Source organism: Pangasianodon hypophthalmus, chromosome 11, assembly GCF_027358585.1.
Source record: "Pangasianodon hypophthalmus isolate fPanHyp1 chromosome 11, fPanHyp1.pri, whole genome shotgun sequence".
NCBI classification, from domain to species: domain Eukaryota; kingdom Metazoa; phylum Chordata; class Actinopteri; order Siluriformes; family Pangasiidae; genus Pangasianodon; species Pangasianodon hypophthalmus.
Window position 1 is genome coordinate 9,444,176 of NC_069720.1, and position 26,950 is coordinate 9,471,125.

Genomic DNA, 26,950 nt, shown 5'->3' on the forward strand with positions numbered 1-26,950 from the left:
GAATGTGTTGATTAATTTTCTATAACATCAGCTCTGACAGTAGTTCCTGCTGTAATTGTTGTTATGGTAAAGTTTTCTGGGAGGAGAAGTTTATTCAACATTTACAGAAGGAGTCTGCAATGTCAGCATCGGGCCAAATCGCAGCACCCCATCATTGATTAATTTCCTCTAACAGCATCCCCCACAGTGTTTTATCCCTTATTTAATCTGAAGTCTCACTTATATGCCTGCAAGACCAAAAATGAAAAGTTTTTTATTTAATATTAACTTTTGGAGTGTTAAATTATGCTGTGTTTAAAAAAAAAAGGACTTGCTAAATATAAGCTAAATATTTAATTAAATCTAAGGTTTATGAGTGTTAATAGGTTAACACAATTTTAATACACTTACTAGAAACCACTATGTAGTGGACGAGTATACAGAACACAGCCCCCGTTTCCCCCTCAGTGTCGTGCGTCACTCTGCACCTCTGCCCCTTTTTAGGACTCAGTTCACTGTGTCGATTCCTTCGGACCAGCCTACAAGGTTGATTTGAACTGAACTATGTGACGTTTCAATATTTTGATTCACCGGAATAATATTGTATAGAGTACAGCTGTAACATATTTATGGCTTTCATGCTACACTTACAATTCTATCAGGTCATATTAACTTATTTAAAAATATTTAGATGTGAACATAACCTAATGTGAGGTATGTTTTGGCAATCTATTAATGAATATCAGACAATGTCTTAAGTTCAAAGATACTCATTGCTTATTTAATTTTAAATAATTGAAAATTTTTTATTATTATTTTTTTAAGTCTTTGATTCCTCTTAGTCATAGTCCTGTCATATTACGCTGCTTTCACGGATGGGTTTGTGGCACACATTAATTGAGCAGATAATGTGTTCTAAACAGATACGCATACAGTATCTGTATAAGCAGGACACATACAGCAAGACATAACAAAAAGTCACATGAGCAGGAGGTTTTTACTTTCATGCTGCTCATCCTTAGTAACACCCTGGTCAGGGTCTTGGTGGTTCAAATTAGACTGCTATTTTGTTTATGTTTTGAAAAACAGAACCAACCCAATTTGCCAGAAAATATTGGGAGCAGGTACAAATAATAACTGTGTGAGTTGGATTACAAAACAGTCTCGTGCACATCTCTTGAGGGATATAGCTGAGGCTGAGGAACTGTCAGAGCCAGAATTCACAGCCTATGCTTACAGGACTAGCGTTTCTGCCTCTGGGATTTTACCCAGTGTTTCAGCAGTAGTGTTTATATTTTATTTAAATTTAAATTTAATTTCTTCTGCTTTAGGCTACACCCACTTTGTGTTTAAACCCTAATTCAGATATGAATTTTTAAAGCACTAAACAGACACAGATACAGATTAGAGGCATTGCGTTACAGCCCTAATCCAGAGAGAGATAAGTGTTACTGTTATCACTTTCATTATACCAGTGCTGTTAATTTCATCAAGGACCACAATAATACACTTAGCGAATTTTATTACATGACAGAACTCGCTGCTGGTTTAGGATTGGTCTGTTAAGCATGGCCAGGGGTTCAGTGATAATACAACTGTAATAATATTATTATACACATTTAAATAGTGAGTCTAATGTTTAAACTGTTGGATTATTTTTAGTGAAATAAATCTGTATTGAAGAGTTCCATAGATTTGATATTACAGATAAAGGGGTTAAAAGTTTGAGAACCCCTCCTCTAAACACATGGCATAGCACTTTTCAAATAGATAGATAGACAGACAGACAGACAGACAGATAGATAGATAGATAGATAGATAGAAAGAAAGATAGACAGTCAGACAGACAGATAGACAGATAGATAGATACTAATTTATTATATTAATATTAATAAGTGTTGCATAGATCAGTATTAGATATTTAATTAGATGTTACTGCTTAACTCCATTGTTTCTGGTAAGCCAACACCAGTGTTAAGATAGTGGGTGAAACTGTACAATTAAAAAAAAATGAAAAGAGGCAACAAATGCCAAAGCTTGTTTTTGATTCGTGGGTGAGAACCGATTCGCCTGAATCGACTCTCGAATGTGAGTCGTTCAAAAAGAAAACGGTTCGTTCGCGATTCGCTCATCCTTGGTGTCGTTTTTGTTTTTCCCACAGAGGCGATATGGCAACACCCGCCGCTGTTAATCCGTCCGGTAAGTCCTAATTTCGGTGCATTACTGTATCAGAGAGGTTAGCGACTGAGCAGAAGAGAGTTCAGCTCAGACATTTAAAGGTGTTTTGAAAGAAAAGCGAGCAAAGCTGCGGCGTTCTCCGGCTCTGAGAGCCAGCATCCCCCTTCCCCCTTCCCCCACGGAGCCCTTCCAGCACCGGACCATGTTTAAGCCTTCAGATTGATGTTGTGTTTATCTTATTACTAGTATAGCATGTGTAAAACCTGATCTGTGTACTGTGTGTGTTTATATACAGCACGCAGCAGGCTTCATTCATGCTTTGCTCTATTTTGCTGATGTAAATGAGATGCTGGATTGATTTGCACGCGAGGCGGCGCGTGCTGGGATTTCACTCCGTCCTCTTTGTATCAGTGCAACCAAACTTAGTGTTACACTGAGCTGATTTTCGCTCTTATTACTCCTAAAGCTCAGGCTTTGACTTGTGCACGGCAGACATTTACAGGTTTGCTGCTTGTTTTGCCTGTTGATTGCATCTTGAACACAGAGGAGCTGTATGTAACGTACACCATGGCTGAACCGGAGAAACCAGGGTTGCCAGATTGCAGCGGAATGGTTTAAAACTCCCCTTCTTGATCAATAAACATAATCAAATTATATATAAATGAATTATATTTCAAACAAATTCTGTCTACCCTTGTAATGCTACTGACCATGACATAGACCAGTCACATTTTGTAACTATCACCTCAACACTCTCAATCTGGCAACCCTACCAGAGAGAATGCCTTATGGCATCAGTTGAGCCTGATGGCAAAAGCATCTCTATGCTGTAATTAATGCTATGTTATATAATTAAGAGACAGGACTGTTAAATGCACCATCACCTTGTTACCTCATTTTAACTTATTTGCTATTTGCACTAGTGCTTGGATGCTACCTGCATTTCCTTGTCTCTGTACTCATACTCTGAAAATGACACTAAAGTTGAACCTAACCTAAATAAGGTTGTATATGTAATAAAATATCAGTTGAAGTAGTAACTCAATAATAGGTGACAGAAAGGTTGTGAGTTAAAATTCTAGGATGTGAGAAAGCCTTATCCCTCAGCCGCTCAGCTCGTCAACAACCTCAGTTGGAAAGAAGATGATTGTGTACTGTGCAAGAAATTTCATTTCTACATTTATTGCAGAAATAATATGTACAGTAGTGCGGTCAGAACAGATGCGATTTAAATTAACATAATATTTGCATATTTACATATACAAAAGTGTGCTTTGGAATGTTTATGATCCTGTACAGGGGTGGACAGATGATAAATTCACTAGCTATCTCATTGGGTAAAGTGTTTGACAATACTTTAATTTTAATGAAAATGATTTAAAAAAATCAGTAATTAAAATGATAAAGATACAGTACAAAGTGTTAACATCAGCTGATAGTGATATGTCAGTAAAGTAGAGGTGCTCCTCACCAATTTGATCCTGAGCTCATGTTCCTGTCTGTCTGGAGTTTCACATGTTCTTCCTGTGTCCATGTGGGTTTCCTCCGGGTTCTCCAGTTTCCTCCAACCTTCTGAAACATGCCAGTAGGTGGACAGGCTATGCTAAATGTGAATAAGTATATGAATGTGTGTGTGTGTGTGTGTGTGTGCACGGTGCTCTGCAGTGCACTGGCAACCCATCCAAGATGTATTCCTCTGGACCACTGAGACCTTGACCAGGACAGTACTGTTCAGGACAGTAGATGAATGAATGAATAAATAGTATTGATGTATTATGTCGGCGTATTGCCCAGCCCTAGTGTGAAGATGCATGTAAAAATTATGTTGAAAATGGTGGGTTTTTTATGGATTCTGAATCAAGTCAAGATGAATATCACCAACAAAAAAAAAACAAAAATGTTTTATTCCTTTCATACCACAGCAAGTTGCCAGTGCTTACAGTTTTTTTTTTTAAATTTATTAAAGAATGCCACATCATACTTTTTAACTGTTTACAGTTACGTTTAATGTTGCGGAAGGTCCACTTATATGATTGAAGCTATAAACAGTTGTTCCTTTACCAGCCTCGCTTTTTTCTCTCTCTTGAAGTTAATAAGATAGAAAAAATGCAGAGAAAGCCCGAAACGCAAAGTCCTCTGTCCTGAAGACTTTCCCAGGGTGGAAAACCTGAGCCTCCTTTTAATAAATTAAATAAACACTCCCTTACAGAAAGCTTCACCATATCAGTGCATAATCATTTTACTTTCTTCCAAACCCTGTTTATAATCTGCATATTATTAGGCTTAGATTATGTGGAGTGATAACGAGGACATATTAGAACAAGCAGGTTAATATAAAACTGTAATTAGTATTATAGCCAGAACTATTGTCAGAGCTGCTGTTGTAGGAAATTAATCAACACCATCTGACCAGTCGGTTTGATAATTAAAACTGATGTAACTGTGATGTAACAGTTTATAGATACAGTGCCGAGTTCAAATCCCATCACATCCAGAGAGCCACTGCTGGGCCTTTGAGCAAATCCTCGACTGCTCAGCTCTGCTCTTGGCTTGGATTCCGCCTGAGTTGTAAGTCTGCCAAATGAATAAATGTAAATATGTTCACAATGTAGTCCTCCTTGGAGGTCTACATTTTGACTGTAATGTGCCATATGTTGGGGAAAAGTTTTATTTACTTAGAAATATAGGTTGGGTAAAGCCTACATGTCACGCACATGCTGTCTTCTCACTAAATAGCTCCTCAGAGCCTTTAGATAATTATTCAACAGTAACGATTGTGTATCTGGCAGCTTTCTGGGTCGAGATGTGGTGGTGTGGCAAAGTGCCTCGCGTCTGGATTTATGAAGAAAGGAGGCTCCGTTGGCCACAATTCAGCTAACACATTAACACACCTGATTCAGCTCACAGTGGATGAATTGTTGAGAATGTGTGAGAACAGCGGAGAATCTGAAGTAAAGTCTGCCTGCTAGACTGGAGGGTTGTTTGTTAAAATCCCAGGATTGCCAGAGAGCCACTTTTATTCCGTTTGAATGGAAATGAATAGAGAGATGAATTTCGTCTAATAAAATGAAAATTCGTCTTCTTTTACACTGATTGTGGCTCTGACTTATTCAAGCTGTTAGCATGCTGTATGTCACTGATAGTCACGATGATGGAGGCGGCTGTGTAGGCCAGTCCTATTTTAGTCTAACACACAGATCTGGTAGTGATATAACAACTGTAGGATCCAAAACAGGTCCATAGACTCATGTTGGTTTAAGATGATATTTTTATAAATCGGTTTTGTGTGATTGGTATTATATGTTAAAACAAAAAAAAAAAGGAAAAACGGTCCCAATTTCCCTCCTACACACCCACATACGTAAGATCTAACACAGATAATAGTGTACATTACACAGATTAGTTACCAATTGAGGACACTCTCTGTGTATAGGGCAGGTAAATGAGGAGTGAGGTGATAAACTGCTGTAGTTTCCTAACCGAGGAGATTTTTTAACAGCTCCATGTCTGTTGGGTAGACGGTGCACGACGATAAAAATTTACTAGTCGACCAATAATTTAAAAATAGTAGTCGACTTGTCATCTATATTTAAGCCAGGGTGAACAAAGCATTGAGAAACTGTACTGTAGTGAAAAAAAATATTCAAATGAAAGTAAAAAAAGTTGCTACTTTTAAATGTTCTCAGGTATTAAAAGATAAATGTTTTTAACTGATTTCATGTTTTCGTGTGAAAATTAACCGTTATCTAAAACTCTTAGAAGACGATTTATTTCTATATCAACTGTTTCATTGCCTGAAAACATCATTCAGTCTCTGTAAGTCTGCAATATTTACCATGAGCTGGAATCTGACTCGCTGCCTAGCCAGTGTTAGCTACTGGAATCCAGTATAATCTGGCATTAGCAACGAAAACAGGCTAAGTCAGTTATATCCAGTTAACGTCAGCTGAAAATTACTAAAACTTGAAAATTAGTGATGCTTTTTCAAATTAGATGGAGTTCATGCCTTCTACAGAGGCAAATGAGACGCCACATTTTATACAAGTCTTTGCTTACTCTAGCATTTTGAAACATTTTAGCGAGGTAGAGCCAGGGATGCATATCCACACTGTTCCACACTGGTGGATTATCCATCTTCAAACAAACACACACACATAGCTAGAGTGTTAACTACATTGTGTAGCATGAGTGCAGCATGATCACCGTGGTGAACTTGATGAACTTGATTGGATGCTAAATTGAAATCATTGGATGAAAAACAAAGACCATTCTATTGATGTATAGCGTCAGTCCATCCATCCATTTTCTGTACCGCTTATCCTGTACAGGGTCGCGGGGAGCCTGAAGCCTATCCCAGGGGACTCGGGGCACAAGGCGGGGGGACACCCTGGACAGGGTGGCAACCCATAGCAGGGCACAATCACACACACATTCACACACCCATTCACACACCCATTCACTCACTACGGACAGTTTAGAGATGCCAATCAGACTACAGCATGTCTTTGGAATGGCGGAGGAAACCCCCGAAGCACGGGAAGAACATGCTCCACGCACACAGGGCAGAGGTGGGAATCGAACCCCCAACCCTGGAGGTGGAGACCTTTGGCATTTGTAATGAATACTTTGAAAGTCTAAACAAAAATGTAAGGAGTAAAATTGAGGTTTTTTTTTTTTTTTTTTGGAAATGAGTACAAAAACCATTAGTATACTGTAGTCTGTACACGTCTGCCATGTGTAGACTCATTGCAAAATGGGACTGGTCTTTATTTTTATCCATATTATATATTTAATGTTTTTTTTTTTTTTTTTTAATTCATGTTCCCTTGCTTTTGCTTGACATTGATCAACAGTTTGAATGAAGCCTTCAGATACAATACAGATATAGAATCGATATAGAAATAATTGTTTTTGGGTTGTAGTCCCTTTTTTTTATTTGCTCGAGTTATCTTAAAGGCTCTTCATTTCATCTATAGACCACAGAATGCCATTGTACACCACCATGAAACCTGGCACTCATGCCCAATCCTTAAAGCAAACCCCAGATCACCATTTTTCTGAGCTTAGAGATTGGTTGCCTGGACTGCACCCGGATTTAAAACAGCCTTCACACTTGACCGACCTCTGGATGCAAATGGCTTTGGGTCTGTAAAAAAGTACAAAAGTGTGAGAACTTTCTAACTGGAGTGTGGATTGTTTCAAGCATGAACGCAATCCAAGACAAATACAGAAGTGCTGAGCGTTCTGGAGCTGTCGTGTTCACGTTTTGCCAGCCAGGCTGAATGCAGTGCGTCCAGGCTAATCAGAATGAGCCGTGTGTTGACCCGGGACAGTGACGAGGTTCACTGCTTGCTGTCTGTTTCTGCAGATGAACATTTACTCCAGCTTTTAGAATCAACACTGACACCGCTGTCCAATTCTGAATCCTAAATAATTCATTTATTCTTTGTTTTGCATCTTGCTGTATGTGTGTAATGAGTCTTCACTGCCAGTGCTCTTTAATACAAACCCCGAAAGGACTTAATAAATAAAAATATCACGAGATTTCTTTCCATTTAGTAACATGAAGCCCAATCTAACATTAACAAAACTGTGTAAATATAAGAAGTAGAGGGATGAACAGAAACAAACCCCAGGCGAGAGGGTGAAGTTCTTTATTTAGATTGTATTTATTTAAACTCTCACTATTTAAAGTGAAAAAAAAAAAAATCCATTCTATTGCCAAAACACCAACATGCTAATAACATACTGATCTAAGAGCATATAAAAGTAACAGGCGGTGCAGATTGCTTGGAAAATCATATTTACTTGTTACTGTTTACATATAAACAGAGTTTTAATATGTTTTCATCAGACATATGCCGATAATTCTTTGCCAATATGTATGGAATAAAACATGATGGCGTTGATATGCGTTGATATGACAAGTTGTAGCCTACTTTTTATCTGTTTATGGTTACATTTAATCTTGTCGAACATTCGTGAAACAAGTTATTTCCTCTTATCCCTTATGTTATAACAGCTATAAACAGTCATTCTCTTACCAGCCTCTCTCTTTTAATCTCTCTTGAAGTTAATAAGACATAAAAAAAAAGTCTTGTCATGTTACAGTAAAACCACAAAGCTGTCCCGTGTCAGCAAACTTCAAGTTACAGCTTTAGCTTTGAATGTTACAAAACTCTGACACTGGAGACTCCTTCCAAAAATGCTAAATAAACAAAAATACAAAATACCCACATCCACATGTATGCGGAATGTCTGCTATACTATGATAACGTATCAGAACGAGTGTATTAATATAAAGCTTGACAGTAGCCGGAGCTATTGTTAGGAAAAAAAGAAACCAAGCAGATCAGAATCGACATCACAGTGCCATAAACTGCGATGTTCACCTCACAATATTGTTATCACAGCGACTTTAAAGTATCACGACTCTTCTCTTTTCAACATGTGATTCTCCTTACTGGATAAAGGTTCAGTTAAAGCCTGAAAATAGTCATGAAGCAGTATAAGTAGTCACTTTTATACAATATTGTTGTAAGACATTAACCATAACAGCTATAGTTATTCTCATGAAGAAAATGTAGTATTGCATGTTCTAGTTTTCCTTATTCGTGCCGTACGGCATTTCAGCTCTAGACCTTTATAGAACACGAGTCTTCAGAAGATCTAATCATTTATTAGAAGTGTTTTCGACTGCGAGAAGGTTCCCTATATCCTGAGGCCAAGTCAATAAGTGTAGCCTGACTAGTAAGCATAAGGAGCACATCAAGCAGAAAATTAAACACCCGCACATGGATTAAAGTTCTCCATCACCATGGCACATTTCTGTTATAGCTATTGATCATCTGGAGGTTGTTTTCTTTTAGATCGACCGAGCTGTATTTCCAAAAAGAGTTTTACAGGCTGGTGGAGGAAACGTAGCTGAGCACAAATACAGCCAGAGATATTTCTTGGTAAAATAGCTTTCATGTTAGAGCTTTTTTTTTTTTTTTTTTTGCACAACCAAATCTTCACACAGCCCATAGAAGGCTTGTTATTTCATTTCATATTTATACTTCTGCATAGTTAAAGTGGGGTCGAATTTGTAAGTTCAAATGAAAATGATGCAATCTATAGCAATCTGTCGCCAGGAGTCTAAGGGGGCTTTCACACCTAAGAGTCCGGTTGCTGAGTTCAAATGAGAGCAAAATCTGATACGTTTTGTTTGTTTTGCTGTTTAGTTTGGTTTGTTTTCTGAAAAAAAAGAAGAAAAAAACAGAGTCCAGGGGCGTGTGTAGGGCTGAAAACGCATGCATAAAACTCATTATCGTTAAAAATCATCACATTCATTATTTGGTCAGAAATGTGGTGAACGAAAGTGAACAAAACTTTGCCAAGAGAAATCATAAAAATCACTCAGGCAGGAAGAACACAGAGCTGTGCTGAATACATTATAAGTAACTAGTTTAAAATATTTTGTAGGTTGCGTCCTCGGTTTATTATTTTTTTTTGTTTGGAAGTCCAGATCTCTGGAACATGTGGCATTTCTGCAGCACTTAGCTCTGTCCTTTGGCTCAGTTTGCACCTCGGCCTCAACACACACACACACACACACAGAAAAAAAAACCCATGCCATGTTTGGATCACTTCATGCAGTTGGAGAAAGTGATTCAGGATTGACTACAGTTCGACTGGAACAATTATTTTGTTAAGCACACAAAGTGAGACTCTGCGTTCATTCCTGCTTAGTGTGAACGCTTCATCTGCGAGCGATCGTGTAGTGTGCGCTCCTCTACAACAACAAACAACCGATCTTAAGCGATTCAAGTCATTTAGCGTGAAACGGTCAGCGATTCCGAAATTTTTAAATTCATGTAGTGTGCACTCGGTGTCAACGAACCGAACCGAAAAGGAAATGGCATCATGGAACGTTGGTGCTAATCAGAATGAGGCGTGTGTTGACCCGGGACAGTGACGAGGTTCACTGCTTGCTGTCTGTTTCTGCAGATGAACATTTGCTCCAGCGTTTAGAATCGACACTGACACCACTGTCCAATTCTGAATCCTAAATAATTCATTTATTCTTTGTTTCGCGTCTTGCTGTATGCGTGTAATGAGTCTTCACTGCCAGTGCTCTTTAATACAAATCCCGAAAGGACTTAATAAATAAAAATATCACGAGATTTCTTTCCATTTAGTAACATGAAGCCCAATCTAACATTAACAAAACTGTGTAAATATAACAAGTGGAAGGATGAACAGAAACAAACCCCAGGCGAGAGGGTGAAAGTCCTTTATTTATTTATTTATTTATTTATTTAAACTCTCGCTATTTAAAGTAAAAAAAAATCCATTCTATTGCCAAAACACCAACATGCTAATAACATACTGATCTAAGAGCATATAAAAGTATCAGGCGGTGCAAATTGCTTGGAAAATCATGTTTACTTGTTACTGTTTACATATAAACAGAGTTTTAATATGTTTTCATCAGACATATGCCGATAATTCATTGTATAATATGTGTGGAATAAACCGAACCAAAAAAGGAAATGGCATCATGGAGCCTTGGTGCATTTTCTTTCGTGGCAAACACTTTTCTGTTTCTGTTATTCAGCATGGATCTGTGTTCATCATGCTCGGGTGATTTTTGAGATTTCTGCTTGTACTTGGCAGAGAGAGTTCAGCTTTTTCTGTTGCTGTATTTCTGACCAGTAGATGAAACAGTTTCATGAATAGGTTTTCAGCCCTTCAACCAACATTTTTTTTGCTTTTTGGTTTATGTAATTATGTGCAGTGTGAAACCAAAATCCAAATCAGCAAACAAACCAAGAGTATCAACTTAGCTTCGATTTAAAACTCGGTAAATGTACGAATAAGTGAACGCACCCTAAGAGAGTATAAATGGCTCTGCTATTTATATGGCATTACTCACTGCTTTAGCACTCATCTGCTAAGTTTATGAGCAGTAATCTAAAAAACTGCAGTGGTTGTGTTCATGTCTCTGAGAAGAAGCATGTGTTGGCCTTCATCCTCTCAGGCTCAGAGCTGCTGTGTGAATGAGGAAACTAGTTCGAGGGTGGGAATTGGCCATGTCCAAAAATGGGAGACAAATGAGGGGAGAGTATAAAAACGTATTCTAAAATACAGTAAAAGGAAAATCATTAACAGGAGAAGCAACATGTGTTTCTACTTTTTAAGCTCAATAAAAATATTTTGTATTCCGTAGCATGTGTGACATTGGAACTTGGCAGAAAAATAAAGGTCGGTGATGCATGAAAATAAATTTCAGTTGTATATATGTGTATGTGTGTGTGTGTGTGTGTGTATATATATATATATGTATATGTATATATGATTTAGAAACACGTATTCTCAGGTCAGTGACAAAATATTTGCCTATTATTAGCAAATAAACTATCGATAAGTGTAATAATCATAAAAATACTTCATAGCAGAAGCAGAAATTAATCTTGATTATGCTTTTTTTTTAAGAAGGGTGTTAGAATTGTAATGTGGACTGTTATTCTGAATGTTGCATTTAATTTGTAATTTTCTGCTTTATGAGAAAAAAGGAGCAAAGAAATAAGCATGACAGTCATATAATATTTATGCAAAGTATGCAAATGTTAAAGAAAAATGTATTTGTACCATGTAGATGTGTATAGTATGAGACAGGAGGATATTTTCACTTTAAATCCCTCACCATTTTATTTTTCTGTATAAAGATATCAAGGGAAAAAAGCACAAAAAAGCACAAAAAACAGGGTTGGGGGAAAAAACGTGATTAGAGAGCTTCCTCTGTTTTACCCATTTTGCTGAAACCATTAACGCAGTGAGTTTTTTCATTTGCTCATTGGAAATGCAAATGATGTGCGATGAATAAAGAAAGCGAGTCTTCTTAGCACCTGGCCGAGGCCCCGAGCCAGCGAGCGTGATTAGGAATGCGCAGGAGCATTCTGGGTAGAGTCAGCCGTCGACAGGGGGACTGAAGGGCACTGTGTTTAAAAGTCAGCCAGCTCGCGTCGGCTTGGCTTGAGCAATCCCGAGACCTCAGCACACACAATCTCAAACATTAAGCGTGTGTGGTCCTGATGTGAGTATTGCACCCAGGTCGTGGTTTGAGATTATAGATATTATTGATTAGTTACTGTTTGCTGACTGTCTGAAGCTTTCTTTCTGAAAGGCTTGGCAGCTTGTGTAACGTTATATACAAAAGACCGGCGTGTCCTGGGATTCGCACTCTTTACCCAAAGGCCTGAGAGTGTTTGAAAAGAGTTCTTATTAGAATTAATATGAACAAGTAACAGCTGTTAAGAAAAATGGAAAAAAAGTGTCACTTGGGAGAGTATTGTAACATGCTCATTAAATACAGTAGCTATACGATTGTTCGCTATTTAGCTAATTAGCTAGTTAGAAATATCACAGTCTGGATGATTGACCCTTAACTAAATCCTGCCAGAAGCGATAGCAACTGTAACGGAATCTGAGCAAAAGTTGTGCTTGCGATTAAGTAAGACTTTCCCATCTCAGAAAACTCAAAAAAGTGCCAGTTTTACCTCTGTCTGGTAAAAGCTTCTGACACTGGAGACTCCTTCCAAAAATACTAAATAAATGTCTCCTCACTGAAAACTTCCCTAAATCAAAAACTACACAAGTCTTTAAATCTGTTCCGAAGTGTCCGCCATACAAGTCAAATCAAGTCAAGTGGAGATTATTGCCATTTCAACCATATACAGCCAGTTAGTACATAGTACGAGCCTCTGTGTAAATTATTAATATAGAGACGATAGTTTATTAGATAATGTATGAGTGCATTAATAAACCTGTGAATGTAGCTGGAAGTACTGTCAGAGCTGTGCAGTTACAGGAAAACAAAAATAATAACTGCATGAGTGCGATTTAAGAAAAACTGCCCCACGCCAGCATAAAAAAAAATCTGGTTTAGGCCACGCCCACTTTGTGATTAACTCTGAATACAGATAGAGATATGGATATTTGGAGCATTAAACAGATACGGATTCAGATCATAACTAAAGACATTATCACACTTGTTAATTTTTTTCCAGAGCAGTTTGTTCTGCGAGCTCGGTAAGTTTGCTCGAGTGCGAAAACTGTTTTGTACCCTAGTTTGGTCCTGAGGAACGAATTTCTGCTCCACCTGAAAACCTATAAACAGTGCTCTAGGGTGAACGTGGGCGAGGAATATTTAATATTTGGATTTACGTGCATGGACAGTGACAAGGCCAACCCTTTTCCCAAATGTGTGGTATGTCTGAAGCAGGTTTCTAATGAAAGGCTAATGAAGCCAGCTTTTTTTTTGTTAGACATTTGGAAGCGAAACATGAAACCCTGACCATAAATCCAAACAAGGTGAGGTTGCGTAGGGTTAAACGGCAACAGAAGCTGTAAATGAGTAAAACGAACATATTCAATATGCAGAAGATTCACTTAAGGTTAACCTGCTTAACATCTCCGGGAGTACTTCAGGCAAGGAGATAGATAGAAGGGGTTCAGCTGACAAATATGTTGGGAATTTCTGCACTCAAGGAAAGGTGAATGATGATAAAAAGATGTACTGATATCTTTAGCAAACAAACTACATGTGATGATGTTAAGATGTAAATTTGCCGATGTTTGGATGCTAGTTTATTGGCTGAAAGCAAGAAAGGCTTCATCTGAACCACTGATCAATGTTGTGCAACTGTAGTAAAGCAAGTATAATTAAGTAAATAATATATAAGTTATTATTTAGCTTACAACTGGTTCTGGACACTTGAGTAATTAAGCCTGATGTGAAAACGCCTTGACACAGCATTGATTTGACTCACATGTTGATGCTCTGCTTTGTCGTTTGACTGATGCTTTTTTTAGGGGGTGAAAAATACTGCCAATCAGCTCTGACACTCTATTCTCGAAGCAGGTTTTTTTTTTTTTTTTTTTTTTTTTTTTTTGTAATGAAGCTGTGAATCATTAGTGATTCATAGAGGAGAGGGAGAGAGAACCGTGCATTTTGATTTCGTTGGGAATATCGTCATGGACTCCCGCCGGAGTTCACGTTTGGCTCAGCATGAACAATGACCCTGATCCGCTGGAGAAGACCTGAGGGAGCTCATATGGCGCTCCGTTCTGGCTCTGTGGAGAACAGGACAAGGTCTTACGGTACTATAATTGCTAGAGGGGTGGAGGAGGGGTTAGAGAGTCAGGGCAGAGGTGAATGAAAAGGAAACAGGAAGCCGTCCACACCTTTCAGTCTCACAAGACGGATTAATGAGTTTGACCTGTGGGTCTCGGGGAGGTCAGGGAGATGTGGAGCGTGATTAGCAATCAGAGAGCACAGGCAATTTTTAGTGTTTTCGAGCTTGGCATGTTTATTTGGGGCAAAAATGATTATATACATGGCTTCACCTAATAAAGCATAGATGGTGGACGGTACTGTGTGTTATGCTTTTGGAGGGAGTGTTAGCGGTTCAGCAAACAGCAAATGTTAGCTAATATTTGCTAGCTACGTGTGTTTTAGGTTTGGATATGGTTTTTGTACTGTTGCCAGCCAGATTATACCTACTGCTAGTAAGGTTGGGCAATATGATGGTTATAATATCGATTCTGTGCTGTTATATTACAATGCAGTTTTTTGAGATACGACAAGATCATGATTTTAAAAAAAATATATCTTTATCTTTTTTTTTTTAAAAAAGAAAATTACAATCTCTATTTGGAAGCAGCTAGTTGGATATAAAATTTTTTCTTATCTTGCATCTTTAAAATAACAAAAATTTGTACAGAATTTGTTTTATTCTTATTATTTGACTCATTCATTTAATTAACTATTAATTATGAATTTTATTTATTATAATTTACAGGTTGTAAATGTTAAATCATTAATTTTTTCTAGATGTTTTTCCACTGGTTCTTTTAAACGCAACACTAGTGTTTTGTTAGCAAACTTATATATACAGTACATATCATAATCTATAGCATGTATGATAGACATGTGTTCATGTTATGTGATGCATTTTTTTTTTTTGTCATATTGCGAATCTTGGCCACATTTAGTGAAGAAACATAACAGACTCTCTAGAGAAAGCTTGTGAGACTATTACTGCATTCAGCTAGAGGTTGTAACTTGTAATTCCCAAAATCTGACCAGAAAAAAACAAAAAAAAACAAAGAAGACCTCAACTCAGAATTTCCCAGGATGGTGTACTAAACTCTGAGTTCCTCCGGGTTCAGCAAGTGACACTCAATCAACATGGCAGTAAACAAAGTAGCACCTCTTACCTTTAAGTGAGTTATACTGTGTATCCAAGTATTTGCTTTAGATCAATCAACATACCAAGATATTAGCTTGTTAAATCTACACCATTGACTATAAATGTTCACTGTTTTGAAGAGGAAAATATCCATCACTGATCACGGTTAGCTGGCTAGCTAGTTGCTAACAAAATTCGAACATGGACGTGTCCGTGTTTTTTTTTTTTTTCCAACTTTGTAGCTTGAAAAAATAACGTCAAAGATAACAGTCGAAAAATAACATCGTTCCGACTTCCAACTTTTGAGGTAAGTCGAATGCTACGTTATTTTTGAAAATCTCATGGCCCTTAGTCATCAGATTTACACATGACTGTATGAATGAAATGAAATCATACACAAAGTCCAACGTCAGTTCCTCTTTCGTCAATTTCATCTTTGTGATATCCGCGTAATCAAACACGCAGCTGACCGGACTACGTGTAAATTTGACCATAACATTTAACAACCTGAAAAAAGCTTCATTAGCAGTTAAATAACAATCACAATTAAATAATATTATTTATTATTTTTAATTAAATAATAATTTATTGGTATCATCAATAATAGCAAGTAGGCTGTAGTTTTTTATCACAACTTTAAGGAATTAAAATGTTTACTTGTGGCTTGTAAATGTGCACAAATGTGTACTTTTTTATTATTAGTCTTAACTATAGCTTGTTCGCTTTTCCTTCTCGAGCCAAGACGAGCACACAGTGATTTTTTACGCAGAATTTAGTCTGTTTGAATTGAACCCTGGTGCATTTTACCCCCTTTGATTTTTCTTTCTGTGAGAACTCGGCAGTCACACTTGGGTGCGGGCCAAAACAGCAGGTCCAGAAACGTCTGATCGAGGTGCTCTCTCTGAACTCCAGTGCGGTTTGATTGCAGCGAGAAAGTGATTCCTCAGTCAACATGTTTTTTTGGGGGGTTCTGTTAATTAAGTGCAGTGTGAATCCAAACCACGTGAAGAGAAAGTACCAATTTCACTCTAATTAAGACTCTGCAAACGGAGTAGTGTGAAAGAGACCTAAAACCAAACAAAGTATCTGTGTGTTTTTTAGAATTTGTTGGCTGTCTTAGTTGCAGCTGATTAGGCACAAAGTGAGTGAGTGTTCACATGGAACCTGAAATTTAAACTGAAGTGCCGATACAAGTCTGCTCGTGTCTGTGTATATATTATGAGAGTCTGGAAAATTCAAATACACACCACATAAAATATTAATGGGAATTTTGTGCGTTTGGAGGCGAGTAGTAGACTTTGTTGGCCTCATTAGTTGCTTTTGACCTGAGGCAGTGCAGTGTGAGCTTTTTACGACTCCTGCCTGTGTGTGTGTTACGTTAGAGCTGTCAATATTTCGCCAGAGCAGTAGTTTAGTCAGTGATCAGTGTGTCTGAGCATGCACTACGTAAGGGAACAGTGTTGTTAATGTTGTTTGGAGCGGGCTGGGGTATGAATGGGGGGGTAGGGTGCCTCCAGCTAGCATATTTAATGAGAGCACATGCCTGTTGCAGATCGTTTTCAACTTTTGAATACTCTACTGAATGTTTTGAGTATTCAGTTATCCTGTAACGGCTGCGTGTTAAGTACTCTTGAAAAGTACTGTGTGTAAGACCTTCTCTGTAGTTAACTTCCGTCTTAACAACATCTCCTTCCTGGTAGTTGGAAAATTGCCTGAAATTGTATGTTTCTGTAGTATTGCCGTGTCCACCAATCTCGGTAACATTAATGCAATCCTGTAGCTTTTCGGCCAGAAATCTGTCAAAAAGCTAAACACCAGGGTCAATCAGACATTTCCTACTCCTCATTGCTAGCTAGCACGCTCTTATTTGCCTGCATTCATTTCCAGAGAATTGGAAATACTTTGCGAATATACTACATGACTGTTTAAAGCTGTGTCTTTAACACCATTTTGTTGTTTTCTTCTTTAGAGATGGGCACAGAGCTGCCTGGGCCGGTAACCATGGCAGGTGCTGTTGTGGGTGCAGGACAGGTGAGAATGGGGGGCAACATGCCAGGACGTGGGGGCAAGAGAAGATCAACAGGGTAAGTAACCTGTCTCTTACTTTTTGAGCTCATTAACAGTGATATCGTGATGCGTGTTGAACTGACTCACCCGAACTGATTAGACATCCATGATTTGGAATCAGTGTGCTGTAATTATATTATATCTTGATAATTTTATTTCAAGCAAATCGATTGGCTTTTAAGTTTCTACTGGGAGGCCTTTCTGTCAACTGTCATATTGTAATGATCATCCCATTATTTAATATTTCCCATATGTATAAGTACAGGTCCTGAGAGTGCTTACAGGTCCAATATCATGCCAGCTATTGACCATACCTGTGGACTGTGTGGCCTCTGAGATAAACCCCGTGCTCTTGGCACTAATTTTATTGTACACTGTTCGTGCAGTGATTTGCAGTAAATCTACATTGTTAAAGAGCGCAGCGATTTTCTCCAGTTCTACTAGCTCTGGACACCATAAAGCAACCTTCCACTTTATTTAACAACCTTAATTGAATCAGAGTGAGCTGCTCCCGGTTGTTGGATCTCAGTGGCTGTAAATCTCATCAGCACCAGCTAGGGCTAAACACTTCAATCCTTTAACCTGATAAGCAGTGTGTCCTAAGCCTAAGCTTTTTTAGTTATAGCCAATTTCTACCTGCTGTCCAAGTTTCTCTTATTGTATGACAGCTACCAGTCCAAGAGGATGAGGACTTGCATGTGCTTCCTTTGACACATATATAGAGAGCCATTGCTCTTTTTGAATTGTCCTCTTCTGTATATATGCTAACAGATGCCTGCATAGTGATTGGATAGCATTTTATAGAGATTGTATTGTTGGGCAATAAACTTGATTTGTATCGGTATAAAGTTGTCCTTAGGGGATTCAACTGAAATAAAATTTTATGTCTATTTTAACACCTAACTTGCACTGAAATAGCCAACAGATGCAGCCAGATCATGCAGCATGTAAGGTTTGCATAAATCCAGCCTGGATTTATCAGGCTGCATGTTGCTAAATTGCAGGCGCACACGGAGGAATGGCAACAATGAAAATATGCCGAGTGACAACAGGCCTGAGAGTACTATCTTAAGTGTGACCATGTGAGTGTTTTATTATGAGTTTGGTATATAGGAGAGTAAGGGTTGCCTTCACTGATTTTTTTAGTTGCCTAAAGTTTTACCAATATCAGTGGGAAAATGTGTGACACCTAAACTTGTAATTAGCTGTTAGGATTAGTGTTGTGTACGTGTGAGGGAAGTATATAAAGCAGGGGTCATCAACTGGTGAACTGTGGTCTGGATGTGGAAGTATTTCAGTGGATTGAGCCAAAATCAGAGCAGAGTGGATAAGTGGATAAACATATGAAAAAGCAAATGGCTTGTAGTTCAGTTGCTCTGGTTTTCTAAACATGAATGAGCTCTGCTTCTGTGGCAGATCCTCTGTTTGTGGCTGATCCAGTCACATGCATTTCTGTAAAAGATCACACCAGAGAGAGGATACGTGGCTAAGACATTAGCCCAGAACATCTTATGTCAGAAAGATGAACAGACAGAGAACTTTTTGTTTATATCCCACATTAAATTCAAGACAGATTTGCGTCATTCTCAAAATATGATAAACTTTCTGACCAGCCAAAAGTTAATATTTGAATTATGGTTTCATATTCTATTTGGAAATTGTATTTGTGACTGAAGTGAAATTTTATATTTTTTTGAATGAATATACAGTATTCTTCATCTTTAATATGGTGCCATTACATTAAGTAGCTGGTGTTATTAATTGTCATTAGTGTCATAAGCACAGGCTGTTACACAAGTGACAAATTTCTATTAAAGATGTATTTTCCAAAATGGCATCAAAAGAATCTCTAGCACGCAAAGGTGTAACATCAAGGACACCTCTTAAATTATCCAGAAGAAAAAAATTTACAAGGAAATTAATAACATACAGTGTGTGAAAGGAAACTCTGCTGGTGCTGGTTGAAATGAACATTACGAATGGACTTCGTAATGTTTCCAGCAGCCTCTAATGCAGTACAAATGGTTTGCAGGACAAGCAATTTTTCCGGAGTTTTTTAAGGCAAAGAACAAAACATACACAGTAACAGAGTTTTTATTGCTTAGGAACCCTTAGAGTTATATAGTGATGTATGTTACATGGGGCTTCTTGAATTTTTTTTAAACCGTATCATGACCTATAAGTTAAGGGAGAGGTAGGTCACCATATTCTGAGTGACTCCTTTCTCATCTGTTATCATCAGAGTCCATGGTATTAGTCAATAGTGGTAACATAAAGCACCACTGCGAAACAAAACATAACCACTTTAAACCGTCTTATATATAGCCATAACCTAATTATTAATGAATAGGCATTAAAAAGTAACTTTTGTCACCATTCAACTGCTTTCCAGTTGGTTTATGGTGCATGATCGCATGTCAGCGTTCACCATACACAATGATTTCCACTGAAATAAACAGGGATATATCAATCTGATCCTGAATTGTCATATCAGGAGTAGTACTGGCCTGAGATACTGGATCAATATCTTACTGGATGTGCCATCTGGTTCTCAGAATAGGGTCCAGGGACCTCCAGGGGTCTGTGGAGCAGAACCTGAGGGTCCATGATTTTTTTAAATTTAGTTCCAGTGTTGGAAATCAGTTTATTTGATTTATTATTGAGTTCTTATAACTATTAGATTCTTTGACCCTTACACTGAATGAGTTTAACCCTCAATAACCCAAAAACAAGAAGACCTATAAATAATGTCAATTTGCATCTAATGTTCTGTCTGACAAAAGTTCAGGAGTAGAAAGCTCTATTGCTCCAATAAAAATAAAAAAAAAAGTATTCTATACATTTTAAATAATGTTTGTGAAATAAACCTGTACAGAGGGGGTTTGTGGAATTTAGTTTACAGTTAAAGGGGTCCCTAGGTGCAGAAAGTTTGAGAACTCCTCTTTTATGCAGTCAGAATATGTGATACAATGCATGAACCGCGAACACACTGTCTTAAAGCATGTCGCCAAAACACCTCTGATGTGATGGACAGCTTGGGAAGTGAAGCCCAGCTCTGTTACTGTGAGGATGTCGGTACTGGATTGGTATCAGATGATACCTGGAGCTGTGATTTGCTTTTTAAATCAGACTTTATTGAAATTTTTTCAATATATTACAATATGTTATCATATACATATATATATATATATATATATATATATATATATATATATATATATATATATATATATATATATATATATATATCAATCCAGAAGGTTCACTTTGTGCTTATATAACAAATGTGTAAACAGTATATACATTAGTACAAATATCATATTACGAATATCAACAATGTCATTCAAGTGTTTGAAAAATGTACAAAATTAGTTTAAAGTTTGAAGTGTGAAAAAAAAATCAAAGTCTTAATCACAGTGCTTCCAGATGGTAGTTTGCACTTGAATCAGTGGATTTAATCAGTGTGCAAAGAATTACTCATACATAGTTCAATAGTTCAAAAGAAGCAAGCGACACTAGGCCTGGGTTTTTAAGCCAACACGCATGTTGAGACAACACACACTGCAAGAGGCTGAGATTGTTGTTTTGCTGTGCCATATGGTGTTCAGAACGTCCTGTTCAATCTGAACAGTTGCTTTTATTCCTATTAATCGCATTAACTGTGAAAACACACTCATATGCACGCCGTTTCCATGGATACACCACTTCAGCTGCCCACATGCTGATGTCAGTGACACGCTGCTGAAGTTTGCACTTCAGCAGCATGTCTATGGATCAGTGTAAATCAGTTATTGACTTTATTTTTGGGCAAACGTCCCTAAAAGTAGCGGAGGAGCAGAAAAGGTTGTTTGTTTTTATTGCTGAACTCTTATGCCAGTGCAGGGTGTCAGGATAGCAAAAAAAGGCTAAAACAGCACACACACTCTTGAAGTGGTTTGTTTGATTTATGACTACAAGTAACATTTCAAAATGGTAGCACATAGAGTCACTGATATTCATATCATTAATTTGTACAATAAATAAATACAACAAAAGAGATTGAGTTTCTCTTGCAACCCCGTTTGTAAATCAAGCGACTACACATGAGGTTACAGCCCCTAGATTGGGAACTTCTGCTATACCGCAGCGTCCAAATCCAACCTCTTTCTGCCCTATCCACTCTTTCTGCCCTATACACTCTTTCTGCCCTATACACACTTTCTGCCGAGGCACAATCTGGCTGAAGGTTGAACAGTTTTCACACACGTATGTGGAGCCAAAGAAAATACGCGTCCTCTGAGCATCATGTTTTTGCATGTTTGGAGACTGTGCGTGATTCAACACGGTGAACAAAGCAGGCCTAGCATCACAGTGCCATCTATCAGACATACAGTTAGGTCTACACTTTCTCCAGAGTATTCTGAGGTGTATAGGGCTATACTCTCTGCTCACATTCAGCCAAATGCTACAAAACTGATAGGATGCCGCTTCACAGTGCAGTGGATAATGACCCTAAACATACTGTGAAAGCAACTCAAGAATTTTTGAAGGCAAAGAAATGGAATATTCTTCAATGGCCAAGTCAGTCACCTGATCTCAACCCAATAGAGCATGCTTTTCACTTACTGAAGACAAGACTGAAGGCAGAAAGACCCACAAACAAGCAGCAATTGAAGGTGGCTGCAGTGAAGGCCTGGCAAAGCATCTCCAGAGAGGAAACACAGAGTTTGAGTTTTGAGAACATGGGCTCCAGACTTCAGGCAGTCATTGACTGCAAAGGATTTTCATCCAAGTATTAAAATTATGGTTATATTTACAATTATGTCACTTTGTCCAAATACCTTTGAGCCCCTGAAAATGGAGGTACTTTGTTGAAAATGGCTGTAATTCCTAAATGGTAAATGCCATATTTTTGTCGAACCTCTTAAAATAAAGCTGAAAGTCTACACTTCGATCACATCTTGATTGTTTTATTTCAAATCCATTGTGGTGGTGTATAAAGGCAAAATCACAACAACTCTGTCATTGTCCAAATACTTCCGGACCTGACTGTATGTAAAATAAGATTAACAAAAAATTGTCTTGATGAGCCGGTGGGCCGAGTGAAAACACTTCGCTGGCCAGATCTGACCTGCAGGCCGTAGTGTGCACACGTCTGTAATAGAGGCTCCTGTTTCTTCCAGCCCCAGTGATAGAAGCCTGACTTATAAAATAAATCTACATTTAAAACTTGAGAACATTTTTTTAAAGAGAAGTAGCAACATATCTGAATTACAGGAAACAGATGAAAAATGTGTACGTGTTCATTACATGCCGTACACCTATTCATTCATAAATCAGAAATGCTGGAGGACCGTGTGCTGTGAAGTGATGTAGTGCCGGGCAGTAGGGCAATGTAATATCATGATAAATTGTCACACAGTACACTGAGATTCTGAGATATTGACGTGTCACAACTATTTACATTTTTTTTAAAGTAACAAATACATTTGAAGCATCTCATTTAATGTCATAGTGAATCTTTAAAATTGAAAAATGTTAAAATTTAATTACAGAATTCCCGCCCACTGCTTGTCTGTGATCTTTGTAGACATTTAATAAAAGATTGTTTAGTAGAAATGAAGACTGGATGTATTTTGTGCTTTTGTACTGATATAATATGTTCACCCAGTTTTATTTCTTGCCCTGCAGGATGGACTTTGATGATGAAGATGGAGAAGGGCCGAGCAAATTTTCAAGGTAGAATTACAACAGATCACGGCAGATCTTTTTATACTTTACATCACATTTTAATTACATTATTACAGCAGTAGTAATTTATTTAGATTTGTCTCTATAAATTAAACACTATGAAAACATTTTTTTTAAGAATCCTCAGCACTAGCATCACATTCCATGAATCATGTTTTGTCTTTATAATTTTGCATCCGCTCCGTTAAATCATATTTTATTTGAGTTTTTCTCAGTCTGTCTCTCAGCCATGCTGCGGCTTGAGTTTGTGCCATTTTAGACCATTTAATCATGTTTTTTTTTGTTTGTTTGCCTCAACATGTTGTTTCTTTCCAGTCCATGTTCTCTTTAAAGGACGTGTATCCGTAATTCCCCGGAGTGGAGACACTGCCCTCTGCTGGCCACGCTACAGCTAATCTCAACACTGTTCCTCTCTTACAGTATCACTGCTGTAAACCCATCACAGCCATGCAGCATCGAGCAGTACTATAGCAGCTCAATCTGCACCGAGCGTTTGATAAGCCATTAGACAAAATTAACAAAAATGTGCCAGGATTAAATCTGCAAGTTTTAATATCACAATAATTGCCTTGTCGTCATAATAATCACGATACTGTTCCTGAAAAAAAAACATGAAATACATGTATCCGTTCTCATCATTCAGTTTTAATTTGACTGTTAATCAGATATGATTGTTAATCAAAACAGTAAAAATGCATTAAGGAAAAAAAAAGTGATAATTATATGTTTGCCTAATCCAAGAAGAATATATGGTGGTTGTTTAAATGTGTCCAAAATAAGGGACCTCAAAAGACCACTGTCCTATTGTTACCTTCTTAGGCCCTTATTTAGGACTAAGCAACATCACATTTGTCCATTTTAATGCCTTTATCACAGGACTGCATCGTCTCAAACGGAATGCAGGACTAAAGATGAAATATTTAGAGACACTCTACCATATCACGTGAAATAGGAAAACATCCATTTTAAATTGATTTATGTTTTTGGTTTTGTGTCTTTGATTCATTTATGGCATCTTCAATCCATTTTTTTGTTACATGCATGCATACATACATGTATACACACATGTTAATTTTAAGATACTCTCTAATTTGTTGCATTTTAAGCATCTACGGTATGTAACTCTGTCAAATCTTTTCTGCTGTTATTACATATTCCCTGTTTCCTCTTTCTGTTTGCAGGTATGATGATGATCAAATGCCCGCTGATAAGGAACGGTATGCCAGGTAGGGCGACGTGGCATTGCTAGAATTCTGTCACTGAGACAGAGGCTCTTCTGTTGAGCCCAACCATCTCCTCCTTCCAGGCAGGAAGTCATGAAAATGAGCGAGTCATCTGAGAAACTTTAAATTAATAAACATATTTAAGAGTGCATTTATTAACATGAACTCGAGTGCTGTAGCTGAGGTTGAGGAACTGAATTCTTGGAACCAGAATTCACACACCATGCTGACAGTGCTAGCATTTCTACCTCTTGTGTTTTTTTTCCTAGTGTTTCTGGGGTTATAGTGGTAGGGTTCATATAAAGGGTTTACAGGATAAAGAAGAAGAAGAAGAAGAAGGAGGAAAGGAAGAAGGAAGGAAAGAAAGAAAGAAAATTTTAAAACACTTTCCATTTTAGGCCAAACCCACTTTCAATTTTAAATCCTAATACAGATATGGTTATTTGGAGCCAAAAATAGATATGAATACACTTAGCGGCGTTGTTTTAAACCCCTAGTTCTTGGATTCATTGCAATTCTGCAGTGCATTTTTCTTGCCTAAAGTGAACTGCAAGGCATCCTGAAGCCACTGTCGCGTCGCGCTATCAGACTCAGATGACTAATACAACAGATTTATAATACTGCTTGCTCTATTGGACTTCACTTTATGATTCAACTTTGAGGGATTAAAAAAAGACTATGTACTCTTTAATGAATATCTGAGCTGAACAGTGAAGAGGGATAATGAGCGTTATAAGGGTAGATACATGGTGATTGATTGTCCAACTTAACGAGATAATTTTTTGCCTTCAAATTCTCAAAAAAATTGCCAACTAGTGCCAAGATCTAAGACGATCTCAGAGTGATTGTAAACAGTGGGTCAGCACTCACTTCTACGGTCTAAGTAACAGGTACTATTCTCATTTTTATTCATATAGCGCTTTTAACAGTATATATTGTCACAACACAGCTTTACAGAAATCCAGATGTAGATTTAGATCTCTAATGAGCAAGTCAAAGGTGAAAAACTCTCTCAGATGACATGAGGAAGAAACCTTGAGAAGAACAAGACTCTAAAGGGAACCCATCCTCTGGGTGACACCAGATAGTGAGACTATAAATCATTACAGTATACAGTCATAACCAAAAACTGCTTTGAAACGGCTAACTTTACTTTCTTCCTGTGGCGGTGATCATGCGCAAAGCTTTGTCACATGTACAATAAATTTAAATGGTTAGTTATTAACAGTTAACAGTTAATATTAAACTTCTTTATGTTTAACTAGTTAGCTTAAGTTTAGACTCAATTTGTCTGCCTGCTAATATGTGGTAATGCTAGTTAGCTACTGTTAACCATCAAAATAGCTTTTAGTCTGTTTTCTAAAGCTTTAAACATTGTCGTTATTAGCTACTAGTGTAGACTATATACCCGTCAAACACAGTGCAAGTTGATGGTATGGTCGGAAAAGCAGGTCTTAGTCATATCTCGTATCGCTCATACAAGTTGTGAGGTAGCTAAAACTCCAACAGCCAGAATAACACAGGTATCAAAACACATGAATGACATAAAAAATCCCAGAAGTCTGTTTGCTTGCTCTGTTACATCAAGCTAACTCAATCTATAAGTGTCTCTTCATAAATTCTACAGAAAACAAACCCTTACTCTTTATACATGCTCCACAAGTCAAGTCACATTAATATAGGAAGAATTTATTTTATTTATGGTTGCATTGCCTCCAAAGCCCTTATTGGTATTTAGTTTAGTTTTGGCCTGTAAGTTTGATTGTTCCGTGCTGTATTGAAGAAGAAAGGAAGAAGAAATCCGGGTCAGCCATGATACGATGCCCCTGGAGAAGGGAGTGTTACGGGCCTTGCTCAAGGGCCTGGCAGTGGCAGATTGTCAGTGCCAGGGCTTGAACTCATGACATCCTGGTCAGTAGCCCAGAGCCATAACCACTGAGCTGTAAAGTTCGGTCAGTTAACAGTACATTTTTGGTAACTGCAGATGTGTTTTCTTCCAGAGTGCTATGCGTTTTTTTTTTTAATGTTAAGCTCAAGGTAATGCTAGTGTTTACTGTAACTGCTGTACATATTACAAATCAGCTAATGCAAAAATGATATAAAATGTATGTCAGTTCCCATGGCAGCAAGCAACATATTGGTTTTTGTTTTGGTTTCTGTCATGGTCCTGTCACTGTCCCTTGTCCTGTCATTGCTTTGTTACCTGATTGTGGTCACCTGTTATGTGTTACCCCTTGATTAGGTTGTCTGCGTATACCCTGCTGTTTTGTTTGTTTTGTTGCAAAGTCTTGCTTTTTGTGTTCCTGAGCTTTCTGTGTTCTGTGTCTAATAGTACTTCCTGGTTTTGATCTTTGCTGGCCTTTGACCCATGCTAAGGACTATGACAGTGACAGCCCCAGTAAAATACTATCAAGTCCTTTTAGCTTGTTTAGGAGTAGACCAGCGTTCAACACACAACGTTTGTAGACAGGGCCATTACAGTAGACTGATGTTAAATACAAACAACATTAAGTCAAGGGGCTAAGTCTAATCGACATG

The 26,950-nt window shown here is 37.8% G+C and overlaps 1 protein-coding gene across 4 annotated transcripts in view; it reads left to right on the plus strand.

Moving 5' to 3' along the window:
- Nucleotides 1-2,057: 2,057 nt before the first annotated feature.
- The window catches only part of arnt2 (aryl-hydrocarbon receptor nuclear translocator 2), a 109,776-nt gene continuing 84,883 nt past the window's right edge, over nucleotides 2,058-26,950 (plus strand). For 2 of the 4 annotated variants that reach the window (XM_026930422.3, XM_026930424.3), the window contains exons 1-4: nucleotides 2,058-2,178; nucleotides 17,362-17,476; nucleotides 23,130-23,177; nucleotides 24,371-24,415. In XM_026930422.3, coding sequence (XP_026786223.1) covers nucleotides 2,148-2,178; nucleotides 17,362-17,476; nucleotides 23,130-23,177; nucleotides 24,371-24,415 — 239 coding nt within the window. In that variant the 5' untranslated portion in view covers nucleotides 2,058-2,147. The remainder of the gene's footprint in view (nucleotides 2,179-17,361; nucleotides 17,477-23,129; nucleotides 23,178-24,370; nucleotides 24,416-26,950) is intronic. The other 2 variants (XM_026930425.3, XM_026930426.3) reach the window with 1 other exon arrangement.